The sequence below is a fragment of the Syzygium oleosum genome, unplaced genomic scaffold (assembly GCF_021117445.2).
Source record: "Syzygium oleosum isolate NSW1041296 unplaced genomic scaffold, Sole_v2.1 Sole_v2.03, whole genome shotgun sequence".
Taxonomy (NCBI): domain Eukaryota; kingdom Viridiplantae; phylum Streptophyta; class Magnoliopsida; order Myrtales; family Myrtaceae; genus Syzygium; species Syzygium oleosum.
Window position 1 is genome coordinate 16,131,189 of NW_026607487.1, and position 19,570 is coordinate 16,150,758.

Sequence of the window (19,570 nt, forward strand, 5' to 3'; positions counted from 1 at the left end):
AATTGGTCGTCGCTAATTTGCGACGGATTTAAAAATTCGTCGCAACTTAGAGACGGAAAATAAATCCGTCGCAAATTAGCGACGATCAATTTTTCCGTTGCTAATTTGAGACGGAATTAGCAGCGACTAATTTTCCGTCGCTAATTTGCGACGAATTTTCATTTCGTGGTAAATTCTGTCGCAAATTAACAACAAAAAATGTCCTGTTGCAAAATTCATGTTTTTTTGTAGTTCTCTGTCTTCTGGCGCCTCTAGATGGACTGAGCAGGCAACCTTGCATTTAATGCTCTCGTTTATTGCCGCGTTCTCTCTCTCCTTCTCCCTCTCTCTCCCCTTTCACGTTTGAAAGCCTATTTTCTTTTCACTTTGGAGCCTCTTCCTTCTTCCCCAGAAAACTTCCCTCTCCCTCTCTCTCCTCGTCGGGCTCTAGAAACCGCCGTTGAGCTTTGGGGTTCCGGCGAAAAGCGGAAGGCCGGTCGCAGCGGCTGGGTCCCGAGCCACCTCCGCCTCCGCCTCGTCGCCTCCGCATTGGGACTCTCTCTCTCTCTCATTTGCATGTTCTTCCTCGGGGTCCGGCAACGGCCTCAAGGGAGGGTCGTCTTCCACCTCCCTTCCTCCTCTTCCTCCCCCAGAAAAGAACAAACTTTGGATGAGCCATCCAAAAATCCATTCGTAGACATTTCAAATTGCCAGTTTTGGTTTAATCCGGCAAAGAAAGCTTCGCTTTTGGCCAAGTTTTTTCTTGTTAAGAGCTAGTCGCTGTTGTGTAAGAAATCCCAGAAGCCAAAAGATCAGTCTTTTTCCTTGAAGCTTTTCATCGACCCCACTTACCCGGAAATAAGATAGCAGGGACTTGTCGTTTGTTGCCCCCCTCTCTCTCTCTCTCTCTCTCTCTCTCTCTCTCTCTCTCTCTCTCTCTCTCTCTCTCTCTCTCTCTCTCTCTCTCTCTCTCTCTCTCTTTGCATGCTGGGTGACTTCCATGGATATCAATCCTCCAAATGCTGTCAGTAACCCCCTCCCTTTTGTTTATTTGCTTCTATGTGTATAACTGTTGTGCTTGTCCCCTGTTTATTGCATGATGCGATCTGATAAAGATCATTCATTTATGAAGTTAAATTGAGCGTGTTGGTGGACATGCTAATGACTCGCTGGCACAAAGCAAAATTTAAAACTTTAGTGTAGAAATTTAACTGCTGAGGGTGTCTCAGTTAATCAAATTCTCTTGGTCAGCTAAAAGTTTCACAAAGTGCCTTTAGCATTTGATTTTTGCGTTCTGATGGTTAATCGTACTTTAACTTATCTTGCAAAGTTCAAATGGCTTCGCATTTGATTACCTGCGAAAGCACACTTTAACGAGTGCAATGGGAACACAAGATAAATTTGCATCTTCCTTACATTTTGTTCTCCATGATTGACAGCTTTTTTCAATGCGCTCAAGTTTTGTTGAATATGCTGCTGAGTTTGCCGCGGAAAACATGAATAAGAATATCATAGATGAAGTGGTGAGAAGAGACGAGGATGAAACAGAGACGCTATGAAGCATGGTTACTTGAAGACCGATTTGGATTTTTTGAATGAGGAATCATGAGGCGGCTCATTCTGGGAAAACTGCGTTGATTAGAAGGGGCAACCACTTGGTGTCTAACGCTGGAGATTGTTGAGCTGTTCTTTGTAGAGCTGGCACTGCAGAGGCTCTCACATCTAATCGTAGGCCTTGTAGGGAAAAGATGAAAAGGAACGCATTGAGGCTCTCAGAACATTTTATTCATTCTTTACATGTAAAAAGATACCGAGTCGCAGGTTTATATGAAATTAAGTTCTTTTACCTTAGCCACTTCCATTCCGAAACAACTTGAGTTACCAAACTCTGCTTGTGTTAGAAGCTTGTGAGATTTCTATCCATTTAATGAAAGCTAGATTAAGGATCAAGCTGCTGTATCATCATGTGTTTTTTATCCGTGGGTCTATCGGCTGATTTCACTTCAAAAATATTCTTTTGCATTGTCACGGCTGTGAAAGTCGTCCATACATGATTTATGTCCTAATGTTGTGGTGTGCATCTTTGTTCATTCGTTCAAAATGATCATGCATTGGCTTCACTTCTTGTCCTGGAGTTTGCAACAGATGAGTTGCAACATGGCGAACTTTTCTTAATGCCGGTTGCAAAAAGTTAATTTTTTTGAGAGCGAGATCTGGATATCAAGAAAATGGATCCCCCACACAGCATTTCCCGATGCGATAAGCACCAAATAACATTTTGGTCCGTTCATTCAAATGTCCTTTTTCTACCCCCGATAAGGAAAGGGATCGGGAAGCTACTCAAATCAACCATTGAAGAACTCCCATTCATCATGAATAGACTCCATTCACGGCAAAGACTTGCCGAAATCTTCATACACAATGGCAGTAGTTGAAAGATGAAGTAAACATAACCATATTCGATATTATCAGTACAAATACTCGGATACTTGTCGCTCAACAACAGCAGAGTACGAGGATGCAAAAGCTCAATCCCCCCTCCTAAAGTGTTTTACCAAGCAAGATCATAATAATAAAAAAACAGCATCTACACAGACACTAACAGTAATATCACGTGGAAAACATTGCCACGCGATGGAATTTTAATACTAGGCAGTGAGCAAATCGTTCTCCAATTCCAGGTCTGAATCAGCTCTCCAATGGTGAAGTCTCGATTCTTCTAGAACAGCAAAATTCAAAGAAAACATGAGAGAGAGAGGGAGGTGGAAGGCTCGTATTGGCTTCCGGGATTTCTTACACAACAGCGACAAGCTCTTAACAAGGAAAAACTTGGCCAAAACCGAAACTTTCTTTGCCGGATTAAACCAAAACTGACAGTTTGAAATGTCTACGAATGGATTTTTGGGTGGCTCATCCAAAGCTTGTTCTTTTTGGGGGGAGGAAGAGGAGGAGCGGAGGTGGAAGACGACCCTCCCTCACGGCCGTTGCCGGACCCCGAGGAAGAACATGCAAATGAGAAAGAGATGTTGCACAGAATGTGCTCTCTGTTGTTACAGAGAATGTGCTCTCAAATGTAGAAGAACAAGATAAGATTGATCTGGAAAATGCACTTTTTACATTCTCAAAAACGAGAAGAGTACATAGCTCTTTAAAAACAACGAAAACTGAATTGCACTAACTTAGTAACTGACAAAAACCACTACACCACTAACTAGCAACAAAATAGGAACTGAAAACAACAAACTCCTACTATCTTGTTGACTAAGTAAAACCAAAAAACAACCAGCTAACAGACCAGAACAAAAATGACCGAAAATGGTCCTTAAGACATAACCAACATACTCCTCTTTGGCTTAAGGAGCAGAACACATTCCAGCCTTCTTCTTCAGTAACTCAAGTCTGCTTGCTTGCAATGGCTTAGTAAACACATCAGCCACCTGATCTTCTATCTTGCAATAGAGTAGCTTCACTTCACCTTCTTGTTGCACTTCCCTCAGATAGTAGAACTTGATCTTGAAATGCTTGGTTCTCCCGTGAAAGACAGGGTTTTGAGATATGGCTAGTGTAGCTTGGTTGTCCACAAGTATCTCGGTTGGTCCTTCAACTTCCATTTCCGGATCTTGCATCGGCTTTCTCACCATATTGCATGATTGGGCTGCTGCAGATAGTTGCTAGAAACTCGGCTTCGCAGTGGGTGAGCAACCACTTCTTGTTTCTTTGAGCTCCAGGTGAAACATCCAGATCCTAAAGTAAAACAAAAACCACTTGTACTCCTCATATCCTCGACTGAACCAGCCCAATCACTGTCAGCAAAGCCTTGCAACCTGCAATTGTCCACTTTAGTAAACTTGACACCAAATGACTGAGTGCCTTTCAAGTATCTAATCACTCTTTTTGCAGCTACCAAGTGTTCTTCACCAGCACAACTTAGGAATCATGAAAGCACACCTACTGCATACAGGATATCTGGTCTTGTTGCAGTTAGATACATCAAGCAACCGACTAAACTTCTATAAAAACCTTCATCAGCAGGCTCAGCTTCTTCAGTCTTCTGCAGCTTCTCCTTTAGATTCATAGGAGTGTTCACACTTCTACATTCCTCCATCTCAAACCTCTTTAAGATCTCTCTTAGATATCTTCTTTGACAGACGAATACCTCGCCTTTCCTCTGCTGCACCTCCATTCCCACAAAGAAGGACATTAGTCCAACATCAGTCATTTCAAACTGCTTCATCAGCTCTCTCTTTAGTTCTGCAATCTGCTCTTCACAATCACCAATAACCAAAAGATCATCAACATAAAGAGAGACAATAGTTACACCTTCCACACCCTTCTTCACATATAGAGTCACTTCACTCAAACTTTTTTTAAACCCAAGTTCTTGCAGATGCTTATCAATTTTACTATACCAGGCTCTTGGAGCCTGCTTCAAGCCATACAAGGCTTTCCTCAACTTGTACACGTAATATTCCTTGCCTCTAACTACAAAGCCATCAGGATTCAACTTTGTCCTGAATACCCACTTCATTCCAATCACCTTTCTGCTTCTGGGCCTCTCAACTAGATCCCATGTCTGGTTTTTTTCAATCATTCTGATTTCTTCTTCCATTGCAGCACACCATTTCACATCTTCACTTGCTTCCTTATAGCTAGCTGGTTCAAGCATAGTTGTATTGCATCTCTCATAGATTTCAGCAAGAGATCTAGTGCCTCTCGCAGGAACATGATCAATTAGATCCTCGACTTCCACTTCATTTGGTTCAACCTGCAATGGCACTACCTCCTCTTCAGCCTTGCCACCTTCCACAGTCCAGTCCCACTTCTTATCTTCCATAAAACTCACATATCTACACACCACAACCTGGTTACTAGCAGGATGATAAACTCTATAAGCCTTAGATTGCAAACTATACCCCACAAAGATACATGCTTTTCCTCTTAGATCAAGCTTATCTCTCTTAACAGAAGGAACCAGTGAATAGCAAATGCAGCCAAACACTTTCAGGTTACTCACCTTAGGCTTATATCCATGCCATGCTTCAAATGGTGTCTGTTTGTTGAGAGCTTTAGTGGGCAGTCTGTTCAGAAGGAAGACTGCAGTGTTGGCAGCCTCAGCCCAGAACTTCTTAGGGAGTTCTTCTCGTGTAGCATGCATCTGGCCATCTCCATGATACTTCTGTTCTTCCTTTCACTCACTCCATTTTGCTGTGGAGTGTATGGCACAGTGAGCTGGTGCTTGATCCCTGCATCATCACATATAGCCCTGAAACTGCCTGAGGTGTATTCTCCTCCATTGTCTGACCTAATTGTCTTGATATTACAGCCACTCTCCTTCTCTACTTCTCTTTTGAACCTCAAAAAAATCTCATTAACTTCAGCCTTATTCTTCATGAAGTACACCCAACACATTCTAGTGCAGTCATCTATGAAAGTGATGAGGTATTTGCTGCCGTTCAGTGATTCTTCTGGCATTGGACCACACACATCTGTGTGGATTAGTTGCAGCTTTTCACTGGCCCTCCAATTTGACCTCTTGAAAGGAATCCTCACTTGCTTGCCTTGTAAACATGCTCTACAGCCAGTTACTTCCTTCTGCAACATAGGTAGCCCCACTGCCATTTCATTTTGCTGCAAGTATTGCAGCCCCTTGCTATGGAAATGACCCAGTCTTCTATGCCATAACTCCTCCTCATCTTGTATACTTTTCATGGCTTCAAAATTCTCATCAACTGGATCAAATGTAAAACACTTGTTCCTCATAGGAATCCTGAAAAGGATGTGACCATTCTCATCTCCTATGGCACATTCACTCTTCTCAAACACGACCTTCAACCCCTTCTCTACTAACTGACCCACACTCAGCAGGTTTTGATCTATCTTTGGCACAAACATAACCTCTGTGATAAGCTTAACACCACCAGGACCTTCAAGCACTACATCACCTGTGCCTTCTACTTCTATGCGTTCTCCATTGCCAATCCTGACTTTAGACTTCACAGATTTGTCTAAATTGCTAAATAATCCTTCATTACCTGTCATATGGTTGGTGCATCCACTGTCCACGAGCCATCCATCTCTAGATGCATTTGAGATGAAGCAGGAGGCAACAAACAGGTGCTCCACTTCACTGGCTACTGCAGTTTGACCTTCAGCTTGCTATTGCTGATGCTTCTCCCTGCAAATGGCCTCAACATGGCCCATCTTGTGACACCTCCTGCACTTCACATCTAGTCTCTTCCAACACTTGAAATGAGGATGATTTTTCTTCCCGCAATGCTTGCATGGAACTGCATTCCACTTCCTGTCATATCCACCACTGCTTGAACCTCCCTGACTATGACTATGATTGGCCTCAACATGTCTTCTATTTTGGTTCCATCCTCTTCCCTTTTCTGCACTATGCAGCTTCAGCTTGGCTTGCAGAGCACTTTCGATAGGCTCATTTTTCCTCATAAGCCTTCTTTGCTCCTGAGCCTGTAGAGCACTTAGGACTTCAGCAAGTTTGATGTCTGAAATGTCCTTAGTGTTCTCAAGGGAAGCAATGGTTGCTTCAAACCTTTCGGGCACTGCAACCAAAACCTTCTGAACCAGCCTTTTATTATCTACATCCGTCCCTAGCACCCTTATCTTATTGGCTATATCAACTAGCCTATCAACAAACTCTTTCACAGACTCATTCTCCTTCATCTGCTGCCTTTCAAACTCCCTTAGCAAGTTCAGCACCTTCATTCCTTTCACTCTCTCATCCCCTTCATATTCTTCCTTTAAATAATTCCATATATCATGTGCTGAATCTTTTTTCATGATTCTAGTAAATATGGTCGAGGAGACAGCAGAAAACAAGCAAGATTTTGCCTTTGCTTTTCGGGTTACCCTCTCTTTATGGTACCTGATTTGATTGATAGTTGGGTTGTTGGGTAGATCAGCAACCTCGTAGTCCTCTTCCACAGCTTCCCATAGGTCTGCACCCTCCATGAAAGCTTGCATCTTCACTGCCCATGCCTGGTAGTTGTCTCCATCGAAGATTGGAGCTGTGATGGTTGAGAATGAGGCAACAGGTACACCAGTTTGTTCCATCTTTCTTGCTCTACTTCAAATTTAGCACTCTCTCACAAGTCCCTTAAGATCAATAATGCTCTGATACCAGTTTTGTTGCACAAAATGTGCTCTCTGTTGTTACAGAGAATGTGCTCTCAAATATAGAAGAACAAGAGAAGATTGATCTGGAAAATGCACTTTTTACATTCTCAAAAACGAGAAGAGTACATAGCACTTTTAAAACAACGAAAACTGAATTGCACTAACTTAGTAACTGACAAAAACCACTACACCACTAACTAGCAACAAAATAGGAACTGAAAACAACAAACTCCTACTATCTTGTTGACTAAGTAAAACCAAAAAACAACCAGCTAACAAACCAGAACAAAAATGACTGAAAATGGTCCTTAAGACATGACCAACAAGAGAGAGAGTCCCAATGCGGAGGCGACGAGGCGGAGGTAGCTCGGGACCCAGCCGCTGCGACCGGCCTTTCGCTTTTCGCCGAAACCCCAAAGCTCAATGGCTGTTTCTGGAGCCCGACGAGGAGAGAGAGGGAGAGGAAAGCTTTCTGGGGAAGAAGGAAGAGACTCCAAAGTGAAACGAAAATAGGCATTCAAACGTGAAAGAGGAGAGAGAAGGAGAGGGAGAGAGAGAACGCGGCAATAAACGAGAGCATTAAATGCAAGGTTGCTTGTTCAGTCTATCTAGAGGCGTCAGAAGAGAGACAGAGTCAGTCCTCTAGGGCGCCAGAGAGGAAAGAGTCTGAAAATATATCTTTTCTTCTAATTTCAGGTAAGAGCCACACGTCACTTACTAATGGATCCACGTGAGTTCATGCACGCCACGTAGGCACATGACGTGGCGTGCACGAACCACTGAATATTTTCTCGTAAGGAGGAGAGACTAGAGGTAGTAAAACCGACCGAGATAATTATAAAAAAAAGTCTTAAATTTATTATAAAGATATCAATTCATTCATAAATCTTTTAATTTGGTCAATTTAGTCATAAACCTTTTGACAATTTATCAATATAGTCCTTCTGGTCAATTTCGGCCGGAAATTATTGATTTGGATGCCAGCCATCCTACGTGGCACAGCCGATACTGACGTAAATAATTCTTGCGAATTTTTAAAAAAATTTCTAAATTATTAATATATTTCTTTTCTTTTCTTTTCTTTTCATTTTTTTCACAGTGGAAAACAAAAGTACATAAAAAATAATAATAAAATAAAAAATAAAAAATATATATAATAAAAATTTGTAGAAATTGTCCATATTAGCGCCAGCTGTACCACGTGAGACAGTTGGCGTTCACATCAACAATTTCCAATCAAAATCGGCTGGAATGATTACATTGATATCTGCATAATATATTTAAAACTTTTTTGGTAATTTTCTCAAAACTGAGTATAAAATTAAAATATCAAATGGAGATGTTGACTTTCACCAATGCAACCCTGTTGGAATGTTGGATCTTGTCGTATCGGATTCCCTAAGTTTTCTTTACTGCAATGAAACTCGAGCAAAGAGGTGTCATGGCCCTCGAGTGGTCTGCATAGGTATTCCTATTTGGGTTCATTCCATTGAGAGAATAATTTTGAAAGAGTAAATAAATTATGCATGACTTTAGGCACGAATTCAATGTACAGTTGTTCTTTTGTTGGCTTGTGAAACTTTCTCATACATTCCCACGTACGGAGATGAGAATTAGGAATAGAGAGGAAAGTGGGAACTATATTCACTAATTTAATTAGATCAGATTACAAAAGATTTATTTGAATATTAAATTATTGAAACATTAAACTGTAAATAATTAACGCGCAACATTCTAATTTTAATTATATGTATATAAGGTGATTATAGATGATAATACAATTAGAGATGAATCAATCTCAAAATCTTTTAGGAAATCAATGTTAGATAAGTGGAATAATTAGGTTTTTTTATCTAACCTATGTAAAAGGTAATGGTTTCTAAGTAGACACAACTAACTGTTTTATTATGTTAATATAATTTTTTAAACTATTTTCAATCAGCTTGTATTTCTTATTAGCCAACGTATAAAATTAATTCACACATCAATCAGCATATATAAGTAACTACGCATGACCGCTTTATTATGCATCAATGTCAAATAGGTGGAATATTCAAGCTTTTTCTTTCATCTAATTAGTATAAAAGGTAATGGTTTTTAAGTAACATAAAGGGAAGTGTGAGAGAATGGAGCTTTGTGACGGTGTGGCTCAACCACGAAATTTCATTCTATCCGACTTTTTTATTATTTGGTTATAGCTTGTATATCGAGTCAATATTTGCACATAAAAAAGAATGAATTTGAAATATCATCACTTGACCATCTCTTACTAAATGAGATTATTCTTCCACTGTCCTAGCCTAGCCAATGGTTAGACATCATTATATCTCATTGTCTGCTGTGCGCAGAAGCATAAACGAGAGCGATGGAATTAGAACGCGAAACAGAGTGAAAGAAGAAAATCACACGAGAAGTTTACGTGGTTCGATCCGAGTTTCGGAACCTACGTCCGTAGGGAGAGTCAGTAAATAATCCACTATCAAACATAAGGAGAATTACAGAATTATAATGACTCGCGGTCAAGTGTTTCTCGGCCCTATAATTATACCCGAAATCCACTGTGTTTAACCTCACGTAAAACACTCAAAATAGATGTAAATATATTGCACAAACACAAGGTGATCAAGAGCACCTCCGCTTCTGCTTCGTGCTCTCTCGTCCTACGCGAGCTCTTTCTCCACCACTTCTTAATTTTGCCTCTTCTTCTCTTACGTTGATGAGCTCTCTCTCTTGCTCTTCAGACGACCCGTCCTTTCATAGGAGAAAGGGAGCAAAAACAAGACAAATTTGGGCTTAGAAATGTCAAGAGCGGCCCCCACAAATGATGACAAAAGAGAAGAGACATTCGGTGCCCACAAGACTTTATGGGCATGCATGCACATGGACGTAGGAGACATGCATTTAATGAAGTCCAACTTTCTTCTTCCTGCACGTTTCTTTTATTTAATGTAAAGGTCGTGTAGACTCCTTCGATTTGGGTGAAGCAAATCTCTCCTCTTACTTTCCTTGCAGTCCCATGTGAAGCCAAGGAAATTAGGAAGGCCCGAGTGTTGCTTTCTTTGGCTTCTTCCTTCTACGAGGAAGAGTCAAGACTTGGACTTTGTTCATTCAGTCAGACAAGTGTGTATTTGTTGGACGGGCTCAAATTCATCCGATGACTGCTGTCAAGAGATTCATATGATGACTTCTATCAAGAGATTCAGATCCTCTAACGACGCTAATCCATTCAAAACTTAGGACTTTGAGACGGTGATGGCCGATAGGAATGCACTGAAGCGCCTGTTTCCAGGAATTTCCCAAGCATTGCTAAATTGAGCAGACTTTAGAGGCACTTGACTATTGATTGATCCGAGAATTAAATGGTCTTTGATTTGGACTGACAAGTTCCCAAATTAAGCACTAGGACAGCGTAACGTTTACATCCCACTAGAACTCGCCAAGAACGTTGGTCCTACGTGACTGACTGCTTTCGTGTTTGTTTGTGTCTGTATTATTGGCGGGTAGAGGTCAAGCTCTAGGAGTCTACTTCTTTCCACTGTAGTAGGAGAGCTATCTAACCAAAAGACTTTCCTATATCAAGTATCAGAGTCCTGTTCCTCTAAGAGGATTTCCCTTTGGCATCCATCCAATGTTCCAGCATTGCAAAAAGAAACATGCCTCTTCTCTTTCGCTACATTACGTGCTGTTCCAAAGTTGGTAGAAACAAACTCTGTGGTCCTTACGCGTGCAGGTAAAATCAATTTGACCTCGGTGGCACGTGAAACCTAGCTTCTTCAAATTGGGCCAACGTAGAATTCTTTTGGACAATATAACCCCTGCCCCAGTCCTGGGAACAAGCCGTTCGGCGAAAATTCGACCAGCCACGAGTTCAAACCCTTATTTGAGATTAACTTAGCCACTTTATGTCTTCATTTGAGACAAAATCCACTCCAAATCATCTTTTAAATAAAGTGCCTCGCTTCATGTTCTTTGAAATTTTCCCAAAAATGAATTTTAAATCTCACCACTTGACCGTGTGTTACTAATTTAGATTACTCATCCACCGTCCTAGCCTAGCTAATAGTTAGAAATCATTATCTACTCATTTTCATTGGTACAACTCTTAATCCTTTCGATGAAAACCCCAATGATGAAGCGGCATATGTAATCAAGAGATTCATCCTCTGGTCGAGAGATATAGATTCTCTAACGAGGCTAATCCATTCAAAACTAGGACTTCAAGACAGTGAATGGGCAATAGGAATGTGCTGAAGCGTCTGTTTCCAGGAACTTTCCGAGCATTGCCACATCGAGCGGACTTTAGACGCTATTGACAATTTGATCTGAGAATTAATTCGTCTTTGATTTGGACTGACAACTTGCTTAAATTAAGCAGTCAATTACTCGCCAGGAACGTATATCCTACGCGACTGACTGCTTTCATGTTTGTTTGTGTCTGAATTATTCGCCAGCAGAGGTCAAATTATAGGAGTGTACTTCTTTCCACTGTAGTAGGAGAGCTATCTAAACAAAACACTTGCTATATCAAGTATCAAAGTCCTGTTTCTCTGAGATCATCAATCCTTCTCTAATTCCTCTCAGAATATTTCCCTTTGATATCCATCCAATGTACACGAATTGCAAAAACAGACATGCCTCAATACTTCAGCTATATTCCGTGCTGTTCTTGTTGCTAGAAACAAACTTTGTGGTCCTTACACGTGCCGGTAAACCTCCTTACGTGCCGACCGAGAAGGTAACACTGAACTGCGACTCTTCAGCAGGAGATATATCATCTGATGTCCAGAGAAAAAGCCTCAGCTTTGCAGTCAAAGCCAATAGAGATGCCTCCCAGGATCCCGGTACCCCGAAGGATCCCAAGTCATCCGCTTGTATTTACCTCACACCGATGACCCACCCGTTTTCTGTCTCTCCCGGCCCCAACTTCATTCGACTTCATTTTTATCCAGCCCCCTATCCCGGTTTAGACATATTTGACGCATTGTTCTCTGTCAGCGTGGGGCCATACACATTGTTGCGAACCTCCCAATCCTCCTATACGAGTAATCCTTCAGATATAGAGCATGTGATTCGAGAATTCATTGTGGAGGTGGATTGCCACGTTCTGAACATAACATTTACCCCCTCACCTGATCATTCCAATGCCTATGCATTTGTGAACAAGATTGAGGTCATGTCGATGCCTCGAAACCTGTACATCCGAGATGTTCGACTTCCACTTATAGGAAATCCATCCCAATTCTATGCCTACAATCGTACAGCACTCGAAACAATGTACAGGGTTAACATAGGCGGGCAACCCATCCCCCCTGAACATGACACCGGCATGTTGCGTTCGTGGTCAGGAGATGAAGGTTTTCTTATGCCTTCTAGAGCCTCCATGGCTATTCACTCATCCAAGGTCAAAATAAGTTACAGCCCGGAGGTGCCTGATTACACTGCACCAGTGACGGTCTACTCCACGGCTAGAACATTGATTCCCTACGGTAGTACTACTCCTCAAGGGGATTTGAGCTGGTCATTCCCTGTAAGTTCTGGGTTCTGCTACCTCGTCAGGTTTCACTTTTGCGAGATCACAAGAGGAATCATTCAAAATGAAAGGGTTTTCCAAGTCTATTTTAATAAGGCTACTGCAGAAAATCAAGCAGATATCATGAAGTGGAGCGGTATGCCAGGACGGCCTGTTTATAGAGACTATATTATCAATTCTTCTTTTACTTCAACCTCATTGAGGGATACGCCAGAAACAGGATTAGAGTATCTGGAGATCACAATACATAGTAATGCATCGCCTAGATTTTACGATCAGGGAATCTTGAATGGGCTGGAAATTTTCAAATTACCAGACTCTACTGGTAACTTTGCAGGCCTCTATCCATTTGGTTCCAATACTTCTCAGAGCTCGCTTCACAACAATCAGACAATTTTCCGGATTGTCCTGTTTATTGTATGTGGGATCCCAGCATTGATTTCTCTGTGTTTCTGTATACTTTACATACCTTCGGGGTGGTTTAGCTTTTTCTCCCGATTCCGAAATCAAAGCCCAAAGCCATGCAGGCCACACTGGGAGAATGTCATCTCACTGACAAAGATCAAGTCGGCAACCAACAACTTCTCCGATGCTGTTCTCATTGGAACCGGCGGATTTGGGAAGGTCTATAGGGGATGGTTAGATGGAGAAGCCAGGGCAGTTGCTATAAAGCGTGCAGATTCCTCTTCGCACCAGGGTTTACATGAGTTTCAAACCGAAATCTCCTTGCTATCAAACCTTCGCCATCACCACCTCGTCTCTCTCATTGGGTACTGTTTTGAGAAAAAAGAGATGATACTCATCTATAACTTTATGGCTCGAGGGACCTTGCGAGAACATTTGTACAAGACCAAAAATCCTCCACTTCCATGGAAGAAAAGACTCAAAATTTGCATCGGTGCAGCACGCGGGTTGCACTACCTGCACACAGGTTCAAAGCAGATTGTCATCCACCGTGATGTAAAGAGCAGCAACATACTGTTGGACAAGAGATGGGAGGCTAAGGTATCCGACTTTGGATTATCTAAACTTGGGCCTGATGCAATGAACCAATGCGACATGCATGTTAGCACCAAAGTAAAAGGAAGCATAGGATATCTTGACCCCGAATATTATCGCTGTCTCAAACTTACAGCTAAGTCTGATGTGTACTCATTCGGAGTGGTGTTGTTTGAAGTTCTCTGCGCCAAACCTGCAATAGTACCTGCACATGGGAATGAGGATGGACCGCAGAGTCTGGCTGAATGGGCCTTAAAATGTTATCATTCAGGTATACTTGGTCAGATCATGGATCCATATCTACAAGGAAAGATCGACCCTAGATGTTTCAAGACATTCACTGATGTAGCAGTAAAGTGTTTGGCAGAAACAGGAAGAGAGAGACCATCAATGGGAGATGTTTTATGGAATCTAGAGCTAGCTTTGCAGCAGCAGAGCAGGGCGGACGGAGAAAAGCTCTGTGGTCCAGCAAATAAGGTACTGGCCGGCGATTCGTCGATATTAGCAGCTCATCAATTATATAACTCCGATAAGAATATCGGGGCAGAATTTTCTGAAATTATCCATCCATCTGCTCGATGAAGGATCAATAAGCGAAGCCAGAGAGGTTATTGTCTGTGTAGCTATATCTTTATGTTCACTGCTGCTCCTTGTAAAACTTAAATTCAAGTAGATCCCGTTGTGTAATTGCTGTATGGGTCTTCTTCTTCACTTTCGGATCAATCTTTGCTCATCACTCTCCAGAAATGAAAAAAGTATAGGCAACTGGCAACCCGTTGTGGTGTGTACTGAGTATATACTCTGTAATGTTTTGTTTCGTGTGTTAAATTGTGTCTCGAGTTTGAGCCATACGTGATACTTAATTCGCACGCTCAACGTTTATTAATACTCTGGAAAGGAAAAGAACATCCGTGGAGCATTCAACAAGAACAGCGCCAATCGTGGAGCATTAAATGAAGATGGACAAATCTTCTGCACATGGGTTTATGTGCATGCCTCCACGTCCATTTTCTTCTTCCTCTTAAATGCATGCACATGATGTGAATGCACGCCCATAGAGGAAGAAGTGAGCGCCGCTGTCCTCTTTCTCTCTATTTTTGGTCAACTTTTGTGGGCTTCCTTTGTCTTTTGTTGTTAAATGAAGAAAGAAAGAAAGAAGGCAGAAGCCTTGTTCATTTTTCTTGTGGCGGTGCATGATGGTCATGCGCACATGCCATCATTAATTGCACGAAGACGCATTGGCTTCTGAAGATGGGCGCCATTTGTCTCATTTCTACATCCATTCTCCTATGAAAGGGGGAGCAGAGGACGTAGAGAAAAAAAGCAAGCCGAGAAGAGGGCTCCAGAAGAGAGGCGTGAGCTCGGAGATATTTGTGCATAGAGAGAGAGAGAGTCCATCGAGTTGAGTTATTAAATACTATAGGTACTAGATATATATTAGGGCTAGAAAATATTTAAGCGTGAGTGATTATAATCCTATAATTCTCCGATTTATTAGTGAATTATTTATCGGTTCTCCCCGTGAACGTAGATTTCGACATTCGGACCGAATCACATAAATTTCTCGTGTCATTTTATTGTTTCTTATTTTATTTCTCTATCGTTTCTACGGCTCCCGATTTAATTGCAAAGTTACGATCCGCTTCCGTCACGTTACCGATCATACAACATCGTGGACCACCCCATCATGACATATTCCAAGATAAAACATCATCGATTTACTTGAAAATTAAATTATTAAAGCATTAACTTGTAAATAATTAATGCGCAACATTTTAATTTTAATTATATGTATATAAGGTGATTATAGATGATAATACAATTAGAGATGAATCCATCTTAAAATCTTTTAGGAAACCAATGTTAGATAAATGAAATAATTAGGTTTTATTTATCTAGCCTATGTAAAAGGTAATGGTTTCTAAGTAGACACAACTAACTGTTTTATTATGTTAATATAATTTTTAAACTATTTCAATCAGCTTGTATTTCTTATTAGCCAACATATAAAGTTAAGTCACATATCAATCAGCATATATAAGTAACTACGCATGACCGCTTTATATTGCATCAATGTGAACTAGGTGGATTATTCAAGTTTGTTTTTACTAATTAATATAAAAGGTAATGGTTTTTAAGTAATGTAAAGGGAAGAGTGAGAGAATGGAGCTTTGTGATGATGAGGCTCAACCACAAAACTTCATTCTATCTAACTTTCTTATCATTTAATTATAGCTCGTATGTCGAGTCAATATTTGCACGTCGAAAAGAACGAATTTGAAATTTCATCACATAACCATTTCTTACTATATTAAAGTATTCTTCCATTGTCTGAGCCTAGCCAATGGTTAGAAATCATTATATCTCATTGTCAATGGGACAATTCTTTTGCCTTTTGACGAAAACCCCCAGGATAAAGAGACATGAGAGATTGCTTTTTATTGGCTATGCAGTCAAAGAGATAAGGGGTGAACGTGATTTTAGGGTAGAACCTGACTTATGGGAATCTGTAATGGCCGAAAAAAAATAAAATATATATATCAAGAGGTTCATTCGATGACTTCTTTCAAGAGATTCAGATCCTCCAACGACGTTGATCCATTCAAAACTAGGACTTTGAGACGGTGATGGTCGATAGGAATGTACTGAAGCGCCTATGTCCAGTAACTTTCCTAGCATTGCTACATTGAGCGGCCTTTAGACACTCTTGACAATTGATCCCAGAATTAATTGGTCTTTGATTTGGACTGACAACTAGCCAATTTAAGCAGTCAAGTCTCGCCAAGAACGTATATGCTACGTGACTGACTGCTTCCTTTGTTTCTTTGTGTCTGAATTGTTGAGCTGCAGAGGTCAAACTCTAGGAGGCTACATCTTTCCCCTGTAGTAGGACAGCTGTCTAACCAAAAGAGTTGCTATATCAATTCTCTGAGATCATCAATACTTCTATAATTACTCTCAGAAGATTTCCCTTTGGCATCTATACAATGTACCCGTTGCCAAAAGAAACATATACCTCTCTGCATTCACAATCAATCTCCATTGTAGGATCCAGCCAGGATAGCCACTTGAGCAGACTTGATGTGTCATATTCCAAAGTCTTCGCTTAGAACACGTAATCTGCATTGCCTTTTTCTTCTACTTCTATCTCAGAATTAGATGGCAGGAAGAGGTCAAGCTCCAGGAGTCCATTTCTGTTCGCGGTATTACGGAAGCTAACAAGACTTTGATATCTAACCAAAAAGACTTGCTCTGTGGGAGTTTCAAATTTCCGTTTCTGCATCATCATTCTTCTCAAGTTCCATGTAGTACGTACACACCATGGTCAAAACCAACATGCGACTAATTCTTGTTCTATGTTACCTCGGTCTCTTCCTAGAAAAAAACTTTATAGTCGTGTATGCAGATGAACACTCTCCCGTGCCAATGGAGATAACGACATACTACTGTGATTCTTCCGCGGAAGTGATAACATCTGATGTCCAGATAAAAAGTCTCAGCCTCAAAGTTGAAGCCAATGAAGCCGATCTCGAGGACTCTGGTACCACGGTGCATTCCAAGATATTTGTTTGTATATTTCGTACACAATTTACCCACAACTTTACTGTCTCTCCTGGACACAAGTTCATCAGACTTCATTTCTGTCTAGCCACGTATCCAGGCCTAAATGTATCGGATGCACTATTCTCTATCAGCATCGGTCAATACACTTTGTTGCGAACCTCCCAGTCCTCTTATTCAAGAGATCCTTCAGATATTAAGTATGTGATTCGAGAATTTGTCCTAAAGGTGGATGCCCAAATGCTAAGCATCACATTTACCCCTTCATCCAGTCATTCCGAAGCCTATGCATTTGTGAACAAGATCGAAGTCGTGACTATGCCTGCGAATCTATACATACAAGATGTTCCACATCCACTTGTTGGTAATTCCTCCCGAATATATGCTGCAAATTACACAGTGCTCGAGACAGTGCACAGGGTAAATGTAGGTGGCCATGACATCCCTCCTGAGCGCGATGCCGGATTGTCGCGCTTGTGGTTAGGAGATAAATATTACTTCATTGCCCATGGACCCCCCACTTCTATTCTGCGATCTGAGCTTGAAATAATGTACAGCCCTGAGGTGCCTGCGTACACTGCACCAGAGAAGGTCTACTCGACAGCAAGAACATTAAGTCCACACTCTGCTGGAGATATGAACTGGTCATTCCTCGTGAATTCGGGGTCCTGCTACCTTGTCAGGCTTCATTTCTGCGATATCACAAGAGAGATCCGACAAAATGGAAGGGTTTTCAAAGTCTACATCAATAATATAACCGTCGAAAATAACGCTGATATAGTGAGATGGAGTGGTATGCCTGGGAGGCCAGTCTATCGAGATTATATTATTAATTGCTCAGAACAAGATGGAGGAATGGAGCATCTGCAGATCACAATACGTAGAGATAATGGTCCACCTGAATGTGATTGTCTGGGCATCTTGAATGGGTTGGAGATATTCAAATTACCAGACTACAGTGATAATTTGGCAGGGCTCGATCCATTTGGTACAGCAACTTCTCATGGTTCGCTTTACAGAGAAGATAAAGCTACTCGAATTGGTTTTGGCATCATGTATGGGGTTGTTGCAGTGCTTTTTCTATTTTCCTTTACACTGTTGTACATACCTTCAGAGTGGTCTGGCGCAATCTCCCTATGCCAAAACCGAAGTTCAAAAAGCTGCAAGCCATTTGGGGACAATGCCGTCCCATTGACAAAGATCAAGTCCGCAACCAACAACTTTTCTGATGACGTTCTCATCGGAACCGGGGGATTTGGGAAGGTCTATAGGGGATCCTTGGATGGCGGTGCGACTTTGGTTGCTGTAAAGCGTGCCGATCCTTCTTCGCACCAGGGCTTACACGAGTTTCAAACCGAAATATCCATGCTCTCAAAGCTTCGCCATCACCACCTTGTCTCTCTTATAGGGTATTGCTTGGAGGACAAAGAAATGATACTCATCTATAACTTCATGGGTCAAGGGACCTTGCGAGAACATCTATATAAGACCAACAGCCCTCCACTTCCATTGAAGAAAAGACTCAAAATTTGCATTGGCGCAGCACGCGGATTACACTACCTCCACACTGGCTCCAAGCAGATTGTCATCCACCGAGATGTGAAGAGCAGCAACATACTGTTGGACAACAGATGGGAAGCTAAGGTGTCCGACTTTGGATTGTCGAAACTTGGGCCGATGCAATGAACCAACCCGACATGCAAGTTAGCACTGTGGTAAAAGGAAGCATAGGATATCTTGACCCCGAGTATTATCGCTGTCTCAAGCTTACAGCAAAGTCAGATGTATACTCATTCGGAGTAGTGTTGTTTGAAGTTCTCTGTGCCAAACCTGCAATATTATTGCACATGGTAACGAGGATGGACCGCAGAGTCTGGCTGAATGGGCCCTAAAATGTTATCATTCAGGTACGCTTGGTCAGATCATGGATCCATACCTACAAGGAAAGATCGACCCTGGATGTTTCAAGACATTCACTGATATAGCAGTAAAGTGTTTGGCAGAAACGGGAAGAGAGAGACCGTCAATGGGAGAAGTTTTATGCAATCTAGAGCTAGCTTTGCAGCAGCAGAGCAGGGCGGACGGAGAAAAGCTCTGTGGTCCAGCAAATAAGATATTTACCGGCGATTCGTCAATATTAGCAGCTCATCAATTATATAACTCCCATATGAATATCGGGGCAGAATTTTCTGAAATTATCCACCCTTCTGCTCGATGAAGGATCAATAAGTGAAGCCAGAGAGGCTATTGTCTGTGTAGCTATATCTTTATGTTCACTGCTGCTCCTTGTAAAACTTAAATTCAAGTAGATCCCGTTGTGTAATTGCTGTTTTGGTCTTCTTCTTCACTTTCGTATCAATC

At 41.5% G+C, this 19,570-nt stretch overlaps 2 protein-coding genes, 1 long non-coding RNA gene and 1 pseudogene across 3 annotated transcripts; 3 read left to right on the forward strand and 1 right to left on the reverse strand.

Moving 5' to 3' along the window:
• The first annotated feature begins 311 nt into the window (after positions 1-311).
• On the forward strand, positions 312-1,997 carry LOC130137782 (uncharacterized). The gene is made up of 2 exons (XR_008816219.1): positions 312-1,003; positions 1,419-1,997. It is a non-coding gene; the product is annotated as an uncharacterized LOC130137782 (long non-coding RNA).
• Positions 1,998-6,135: 4,138 nt separating this feature from the next.
• LOC130137714 (uncharacterized) lies at positions 6,136-7,056 on the reverse strand. The gene has a single exon (XM_056309649.1). It carries the CDS (start codon positions 7,054-7,056, stop codon positions 6,136-6,138), a length of 921 nt encoding a protein of 306 aa, XP_056165624.1.
• Positions 7,057-11,655: 4,599 nt separating this feature from the next.
• LOC115671770 (receptor-like protein kinase FERONIA) lies at positions 11,656-14,420 on the forward strand. Its single transcript, XM_030593406.2, has one exon. It carries the CDS (start codon positions 11,726-11,728, stop codon positions 14,228-14,230), a length of 2,505 nt encoding a protein of 834 aa, XP_030449266.1. The 5' UTR covers positions 11,656-11,725; the 3' UTR covers positions 14,231-14,420.
• LOC115671771 (receptor-like protein kinase FERONIA) lies at positions 13,995-19,556 on the forward strand (annotated as a pseudogene).
• The last annotated feature ends 14 nt before the right edge of the window (positions 19,557-19,570 follow it).

Bases quoted from the DNA above. Each gene is read 5' to 3' on its own strand.
- LOC130137714 (XM_056309649.1), bottom strand. From the start codon at position 7,056: ATGGAACAAACTGGTGTACCTGTTGCCTCATTCTCAACCATCACAGCT.
- LOC115671770 (XM_030593406.2), top strand. From the start codon at position 11,726: ATGTACACGAATTGCAAAAACAGACATGCCTCAATACTTCAGCTATAT.